This window comes from Acipenser ruthenus, chromosome 28 (assembly GCF_902713425.1).
Source record: "Acipenser ruthenus chromosome 28, fAciRut3.2 maternal haplotype, whole genome shotgun sequence".
Lineage (NCBI taxonomy): Eukaryota > Metazoa > Chordata > Actinopteri > Acipenseriformes > Acipenseridae > Acipenser > Acipenser ruthenus.
In genome coordinates, this window is record NC_081216.1 from 1,471,299 (window position 1) to 1,480,684 (window position 9,386).

The window sequence follows — 9,386 nt, forward strand, 5'->3', positions numbered from 1 at the left end:
ATATTATTTATTTATTTATTAAATATGCTGCAATCATCTAGTTTCAATTTAAAATAATATGTTATTATCTACGCGTCCTACAACAATGTGAAGCCTGCAACGCATCAGCATGGTTTGGTTCGGACTGCATTGCATGTAGGATAGACTAAAATAAAAAAAAAAGCCTATAGGTGTTCACTTTTTACTACTGTTGCTGCTGTACTGTTTAAACTTTGTACAGATCTATATGTTTACATAATATAATGTGTACAGAGAACACATCAATGTTATTTTAATATGCCCTCAGTATGCCCAAATCGATTGAAAGCATACAAATACATATATAGTACTTAAATTAAATGCGCTTGGGGTCAGCGAACCTAAGGGTGGCTCCAGTAAAAACCCAACTGTATAAATAGGTAACAGAATTTGAACTCAATTCAACTGCTTGACACAAAGTTACAAGATTCATTAAGATTCATTGTTACAATGTAACCCCCCAACTTTGTTAAAGCCAGAAAGAACCTACAGAAAAATATACATTGTAACCATGTTTAGTTACAATTTTAGTAACTATGTTTAATTACAACTGTGATGAATCTTGTAACATTGTGTGATGCTAATGTGCCAGTAGGTACCTACTAGCCTATTAACCCCTTAATCTACCCCCTACTACCCCTAAACCTAATGTCTACAACTAACCTAATCTCAACCCCTAAACCTAATTGTTACTAATAGTAATTTTTACTATTATTTCAACACCGCTTTTTAGCGCCCTCTAGCGGTTACTACATCCGACGTCCATTAAAGCGCTTGATCCGGACCGACTCTACCTGTTGGGATTTTTCTTTGACAATGTCCCATTCAATCCACTGATCTCAATCAGATTGGGTGGACTGACAGTGGCTGTGCAAAAAAAGACCTCACGCTTGCCAAGCAAAAGGCTGCGTAAGGAGAATGAAGGGTTAAAGAAATATTCTGACAGCTGCAAGACGAACAAGGAATTGAGTGGGGTGTGGCTTGTCTTGGCTGACCTTGGTGTGACTGCTGACACAAATAGAAACTAGGCTAAGAAGGTTTAGCTTCAGTTTACAAACATGTTTAGGCAAGATATAAGACAGGTATTTGAGAAGCATTCAGGAAAGTCCCACATGAACACACCCGTGTTTGATGCCCTCTCAGAGATTAGGTAATAACTAGTGGGCTCGTGATTGTGCCAAATGATAACGATTACACTGGAAAAGTTTGACTTTTTGATTATTGGAATCAGTAAATGTTAAATTCTGCTTAAATCCTTGCTGTGTGCGTTCCTTCATACACAAACACGAACATCATGTAGCTTCCTTAAAGGTTAGAGAGGCACGCAACTATGCAGTTCAAGAAGCCGACTTAGAAATATTGTGCCCATGATTTTGGTCAAACCATTCCTGTCTGATGCACAGCTAGGGCTATAACTTTTGCATCACACCATCAAATGAATTAGAATTGTGCTTCATGAAGTCGAATGAAACCTGCTTAATAATGTTATACGTTAACATATTGAATTGCATACTGAAAAAACTGACAACAGTTGAAAAACCTGACATTTCGAAATCTAACATGAAATACTGTACTACTGTTTATGGCTTCCGGATGACTCTGCGACGTCATTTTGTAGTTTGTTTGATTACATGATGTTAAATAGAATATCTCAATTATGTCCATATATATATATATATATATATATATATATATATATATATATATATATATATATATATATATATATATATATATATAATGTATCAAGCCTAAAATTCTAGGTGATGCAAAACTTTAGGCCATGCATTCCCTGATCAATATCCAGACCTGAGGATCACGCATCCAAAAAAAAAAAAAAAGTAACAACGATCGATGAACACAATGAAGACAATGCACTTCTTTTGTTTGTTACTTTCACCGCCAAAGCTTTATTATCGGAAACATTTGCTTTAAATCCCTTTAACAGATGCAGGACAATGTATGTATTAAACAGACAGTACATGCAGACAGAACAATGCTTTCTTTAATGGTCTTAAAGGGAAATGTACTCATGCATTATGCATGCACGGACAGAGGCTAAACCTAACGCATACCGAAGATATTCCATATATATATATATATATATATATACTGGAATGCAGCATATTTGCATGCTGCATTCCAATTCACATACATTATTAATGAGCTGAATTTCAGTTTAACCAATCACGGGAGATGTTGCAGGTTCTCTCGCAAACAGCTTTTACTTTCCCCATTTCTTTGTTTGCGCATGTAGCGTCTCATCTCTATACAAACAATACAGCGATAGAAGAGACTGCAGAGATTCAGAGTGGAGCATGATTGAAGCCAGAGAGTATTGCAGGACTGTGTGGAGCTGTTCCTCTTCAGCACCGCGCTGTGCAGTGGCGTCCGTGTCTGGAAGTTACTTTACCTGGACATAGCTTTTGGTTGTGGTGATATATTGATCTGAAACAACACAAGAGGAAAAAATACTTCAGATTCCACATGCATGTTCTTATTTAGCATGGTTAACACTGTTGGTATTTGGGTTTTTAATTAAGGTTTGAAACCACCACAGTACATATAAACAATATATGTAAATGGTGTTGGAACTGACGCTATAAAGCCCAATTAAGACATTTTAATAACCTATTAAGCAATTGCATAATCTTAATACAAATAAATCAATCAATAAAGATGTTTATAGACAAAAAACATTACAAAAAATAGATCTGTCAACATATTTCTCTACCAAAGTTTCATTTGAATTGGAACAGTGAATGGGTTAAAATGACCATGGCAATTTATCATAGCAAAGTGCTATAAGGTAAGCTATACTGCACTTGGGAATAAGAAAAATGTTATTTTTTAGTGGTATTTATGAATATTATTTAAATTAATAAGAAGGTTATTTACCTTTTACACCTGTCGGAATCCTAAATGGAAAACAAAACAAACAAAAAAGACATTAGTAATTTGGCAATAAAATAGTCATATTCATTATGTTCATATAGTTGTTTTTTTTAATTAATGTCTCAATCCTAAAATTCTCGGTGATGCAAAACTTTAGGCTGTAGCCGTATGCAAGAAATGTCCTTTTATAACGGCTATGGGTCATTCATTTAATGGCTTCGCTCTTACTGGGCAGCCTCGACGTCCAGTAGTTGGCGGTAGGTGGCGATCTCCTTCTCCAGCCGGGTCTTGATGTCCAGCAGTAGCTTGTACTCCATGGCCTGGCGCTCTGTGTCCAGTCTGACCTGGTTCAGCTCAGCCTCCAACATGTTGATGGTGTTCTGGTAACCTTGCAGTGTGCAGCTGTAGCGAGCCTCTGTCTCTGCCAGCGTGTTCTCCAGGGCTTGTCTCTACAAAGAAAAGTTACAAGATAACTCAGTAACTCTGCAGGGACTGTAAGGTTGCCATGAGTCGGTTCAGGCTTTTCAACTCACACAACGCAATGTATTCTGGTATTGTTTTTGCTGTCTAGGCAGCTTATCTTAAGAGAATCAGGACTACACTTACCAGAATGCATTGGGGTATGAGTTAAAAAACAGAGCGCTTCCGGGTTTGCAGGTCCCGTTGCCACGCTTCTGTCTAAGCCCCTTGCCTGGCCGTCAGACTTACCATACTGAGCACCGACTGCAGTTCGATTTCCAGCCCCTGGACTGTGCGTCTGAGGTCGTTGATTTGAGTCCTGCTGGTCTCTATGGCTTGAGTGCTGGTGGTCACCTGATGGCTCAGCATGTCGAACTGAAAAACAAATGAATGCAATCAGTGCTAAAAAAGATGCCTTTGATTCAAATGTCTGTGGTGTTCCATAGGACTATGATGCTGCTCTGTAATTGAATCCAGGCTTAAAGACGTACAAACACACAGACACACACACACAACTCTCTATTTTAATAATTAGCTACAGCATTTATGCTTCCTCCATCTGGCCATGTAACCTGGCTATAGCAGCGCTGTCATTTTGAGTGAATGCATTGGGATTTGCTGCTTGCTTCTTGTTACCTTGTCTTTGTACCAGGCCTCCACTTCCCGGCGGTTCTTGTCGGCGATGCCCTCGTACTGCATGCGCATCTCCTCCAGGACTCTGGACGTGTCCTGCTGTGGGGCAGCGTCCACCTCCACATTGACCGTCCCGCCCACCTGAGAACGCAGAGCCCTCATCTCCTGAAGAGAAACACCAAGAGAAACCGTCACCAGAGTCAAGGAGTGTTCCGTAGCTGTCTCAATCAATCAATCAATCAATCAATCAATCAATCATGTATCCAGGTGAGTCAATTGAGTGCACATTCTCATTTACAATGACGACCTGCCTCTCTCTTGGATGACATCATGTAGTCCAGTGGGGGTAGAGGACTTGTGCTCTTCCATTGCCTTCTGTTGCAATGCTTGGTTGAGACTCTTAATTATTTCAATGATCTTTAGCAGGGTCCATCAAATTATTAAGGAACTTAGCACTGAACCAAATCGTTTTTTGAAAGCCGTAGAAATGTGATTTGTTTTCCGTAGTACAGCATGTGTTAATACGTGCTTGTCTTGTCTTGTTTCATTTTCGTCTTTTGATTTGATATTATTAAACATCACGAGCTAAGCCTTACCTCCTCGTGGTTCTTCTTGAGGTAAGCCAGCTCTTCACGCAGGTTCCCAATCTGCATCTCCAGGTCAGCCTTGGTGAGATTGGTATGTTCCAGGAGACGGCGCAGGTTGGCAATATCGTTCTCCACGGACTGCCTCATCATCAGCTCCTGCTCGTACCTGTGCATTGCAAAGAGGGCAGGGAGAAAGAGTCAGGTCCTTGCAGCCACTGTTGTAGACCCCTATGCAGCACCTGCCGAGATCCTACAGTAGTTTATTTAAAAATACTGGGTTCCTGCAAGTCGTGATAGTGATATGGGGGTGCGGTATATAAAATATTATACACTGTAAGTGTATATTGAGAGAAATTAAGATAAAGGCTGATAAAGTGTCATTTTAAAGAGGGTCGACTGTGCAGTATGTTTTTGATCACACTTCACATTGTGTCTCTAATTACTGTGTATTTACATAGCAGTTACTTAGTAAATACATGTGTACTTACACATAATTACAATGTTATGATGTATAGTTACAATGTACTTAACATGTAAATCATTTGGCACAAGATATGTAAGTACACAATTGTATCAGAAAAGGGTTAGGGTTAGGTTTAGGGTTAAGGTTATATCAAGCAAAAATATGTACATATTAAGTACGTTGTAACTGCATAATAACATTGTAAACATATATTTACTGAGTAACTACTATGTAAATACACAGTAATTACAGACTCTTGATGCAAAGTGTTGCCAGGTTTTTTTTAACAGCACAAAATCTTACTTGGTTACGAAGTCATCAGCGGCCAGTTTAGCGTTATCGATCTGCAGCAGAATCCTGGAGTTGTCAACGGTGGCGCGGTTGATCTGTGAAGTTAAAAAAAGAAAGAAAGGTTTATTAACTATTGCGTGAGAATGGATTCATTCAGCTCTGAGGGAGAGAAAGACACGGGTTAGTGGTTAAGGTCTCAGCGTTTGTGATTCAGCATTATTGTGTAACATATAGAAACGACAGACGGCAAGAAAACTTTTGTCTGGGAATCTAATCTGCTTTTGAGTTCCTCAATCCAAACAGGGTTTTAATCTAATAGGAAACCTTTCTAAATCTGTACCAAAAAAAAAAGACATTTAACATTTTGTCTGGTGGCTTTTGAGTCTGTTTACCTGTGATTTTAACACTGCTGTTGCAAAAGGCTTTCTAGATCTGTTTATACTAATGATAGATTTAGGAACAGTGAAACCCAGGCCTGTTACTGTCTGTACTGTTCCTAGATTGGTTGTATTAAGTATGTTTAAAGCTGAGGGAACATGAAGACACTTTGCGGATTGGAACTTGGTTTCTGGAGACTAGGTTTCAGTCCACTGCAGGGCACACTGCAGGGGAGACTTGGGGTTTGATACAGCAAAGTTGCCTCCCAGTCTCCTGTTGCTGTTAGAAAATAGCACTGTTAAATGAACCCTGATGTATTGTATCAATATGTAAGCATACAATTGTATCAGAAAAAGGGTTAGGGTTAGGCTTTCCGCACGAGAGATGCATACGCTACCTTATCCTTCAGCTCCTCGATGGTCTTCCAGTACGCACTGTAGTCCCGCTGGACGACGGGATGGCTGTGCTCATAATACTGCCGGATCTGGAGCTCCAGCTTGGAGTTGGCTGCCTCCAGGGAGCGCACTTTCTCCAAGTAGGAAGCCAGACGGTCGTTGAGGTTCTGCATGGTGGCCTTCTCGTTGAGGTTGGTCATGCTGTCTTGGCTGTAGCAACCTCCGGGTAAGATGCCCCATCCAGATCCGTAGCCACCTCCGGAACCGAAGCCGCCTCCGGAACCGAAGCCGCCTCCAGAACCGAAGCCGCCTCCAGAACCGAAGCCGCCTCCAGAACCGAAGCCGCCTCCAGAACCGAAGCCGCCTCCGGAACTCTGGCCCCATGTAGAACCATATCCGGACAAGATGCCAGTGGAGGGCCCATAGACAGAAGTAGAGATGCGGCTCCCCCTTCCACCTGCACCCCCATAGACGCTGAGCGCCCTGGGTGCACAGGCCACTGAGCCGACCTTGCGTTGGATGATCACAGAGCCCTTGGAGGACCCCCCAGGAGGACACCTGCTGATGTGTACAGACATAGTGATGCAGAAGAAGTGACGGAGCAGATAGAGCGCGATAACAGTGTCTGGAGCTTCAGCAGGCTGCAAGGCTATCCTCTCGTCTCCTCGTCTCCTCTTAATATAGCGAAAAGACTGGGTGTTGGCCAGATGTTGCCGGGCAACGCCTCCACTCCCATTGGTGGGTTTGAGCACTCTGGGTACTGGAGCATTCCAAAAGAATGTTTGCTTGTAGTTAATATGAACTGAATTGGGCTTTCACCCAGTGAGAACACTGGAAAAGCATGCATGTATATGCCTGTCAGTAATGAGGGGTTATTTTTATAATTCTTTTTGTTTCATTGCTATCCAGCTGAGATTAAACTGGAGTCCCAGGTACAGTACCTGTGCAGCTCTGTGCCTTCACTGAATGTATTGAATTTCGAAATGTCACATTTTTCAATTGTTGTCAGTTTTTTTTTTCATTCAGTATATGGAACACTACAAAGCAAGGGAAGATGTGTCAGTCTCCGGTTAAACCGATCCGAATTTCCTATAGCATAAAATGATGTAAATAACAGCCTGCAGTACCAGAGAGATGGGCACTATTTTTGTAATTGCTATAAGGGCAATTACAAAAAAACGTGAATACGGTTACCTTTAAGAGTAAAATAAAGTAGAAGATACAGAAAGTACAATTATGACTGAGAGCAGTAGTAGAATACAGCAAAATGTTGAGCAGTTCAGTGCAAGTACAAGGTGATTATTATCTAAAAGGTGTGGGTATAAAATCGCCAGTTTAGAGAGAATGGGGGTTGGGGGAAGTCGTGGAGTGTAAAGTCTGTTGGTCTGAACAGTTGTTTGGATAATTAAAACATGGTACACAGAAATGACATAGCTGCCCTGTTTATTTAGGGAACGACAAAGAAAAAAATGTAATTAGATCTCTGTGGGGAGATTGGGTTTTTTTTGGAATTCTGCGGATTTTATTGAATTTCTTGAAGGAAAATTAGTTCATTATAATTTATTGCTTAGCAGATGCCCTTATCCAGGGCAACTTACAAGATATCACATTATTTTTACATACAATTACCCATTTATACAGTTGGGTTTTTACTGGAGCAATCTAGGTAAAGTACCTTGCTTAAGGGTACAGCAGCAGTGTCCCCCCACCTGGGATTGAACCCACGACCCGCCGGTCAGGAGTTCAGAGCCCTAACCAGTACTCCACACTTATGCAGGGTGATGCGAAAGCTGTGGCCATATATACTTGTGGTCACTCACTTGCCGATACAGTAGCTAGGTTGTAGAACGCAAAGTAAGGATGTGTAGATTTTATCATTAAAACTGGTAGAACATTTTAATTAAAAACAAGACACTTCGTTGTTTAAAAAATGGGGAGAAATCTCATGAGTAACTTTGCCTGCTCCACACTGTTGATATTTACATGTTAAAAACACATTAGTGTTTATGTATTTGTAAGTATATTACATTTGCAAATAAAATAGTTAGTAGTTTGGCAATAAAAAGAACAACGAGGCACTTCATAAATTACCTTTGTACTGTTTAAACAATACTTTTCAAACTGCAGTCATTTGGATTGGTCATAATTGAGCCCCACCTAGCTATTCATTGCTTGGCTTGCTATCATGAGAGTAATACTTTGCTTGAAGACAAGGCAAGGCTGTATAATGATACGTTAGCCATGGTGGGAGAATTAGCAAGGGGGTTTGCATACAGGGCTGCAGGCAGTCCACAATACTTCTAATAATATACTGAGATTCAGGGACCTATGTGAAGTCTTTAAAGCCATCTAATGTAGCTAACACATTATTTTTGCATTTCAGAATTCCGTGAATACGCTGGGACTCACTTATTTTACGTGAGGTGTCATCTTCTGCATTTTAGATGGTTCTGGCTGTTCAAACTTACATCAAGAGAAACCCCACACGCAACTTATTAACTTAAAATACAAAAAGTGTGTGTTCTTTTACTTTAAAAAATGTGCTGCAGATTCTGTGCACTGGGATACCCAAGATATGATGCAATGTACTGGAATTTTGGCAAATTCAAAATCCATTACAGCTCCATTTCAAGACCACTGTGCAATATTTTATTTGGTACCACTTTCTGTTGAGTGTCTCTGATTACTGTATATTTTCATAGTAGTTACTTAGTAAATCCATGTGTGGTTACACATATTTTCAATGTTTTTGCATGATATATGTAAGTACACAATTGTATCAGAAAAGGGTTAGGGTTAAGGTTAGGATTAGGGTTATACAGTATCATGCAAAAAGATTTCCACATTAAGTACACTATAACTCTATACAATAACATTGCAGTTATGTGTAATTACACATGTACAGTATTTACTAAGTAACTGCTATGTAAAGACACAGTAATTAGAAACACAATGTAAACTGTTACCATTTTTTTCCCCCAAATCCACTGGGTTGCCATTGCTGAGACATCATTCTGTTCCAGGTGGGTAACCACACCTGTCTAATATGCTGGCACTGCAGACATCTGTTAAAGTGATGCTAGGTGTGATAGAGACATTCAGCATTTCTGTGCTCATGCACGTTAGTGAGCAATGCAGTGCCGGTGTAACAGGGAGGAGGCTGGGCGTGAACCGGCAACCCTGTGCATCAAAGAGAGTTTCTTAACCACAGTGCAAAAGGTTGCTAGTTTTGCATGACGGGTTTCTTTAGACTGAACATGTATTTTC

At 40.3% G+C, this 9,386-nt stretch overlaps 1 protein-coding gene across 1 annotated transcript; it reads right to left on the reverse strand.

Annotated features, from left to right (window-relative positions):
- Positions 1-1,896: 1,896 nt before the first annotated feature.
- Positions 1,897-6,778, reverse strand: LOC117434983 (keratin, type I cytoskeletal 19-like). The gene is made up of 8 exons (XM_034906812.2): positions 6,122-6,778; positions 5,359-5,441; positions 4,602-4,758; positions 4,009-4,170; positions 3,622-3,747; positions 3,142-3,362; positions 2,917-2,936; positions 1,897-2,466 (listed from the first exon to the last, which is right to left on the reverse strand). The coding sequence occupies exons 1-8, from the start codon at positions 6,695-6,697 to the stop codon at positions 2,423-2,425; spliced, it is 1,389 nt and encodes a 462-aa protein (XP_034762703.2). The 5' UTR covers positions 6,698-6,778; the 3' UTR covers positions 1,897-2,422.
- Between the last annotated feature and the right edge of the window lie 2,608 nt (positions 6,779-9,386).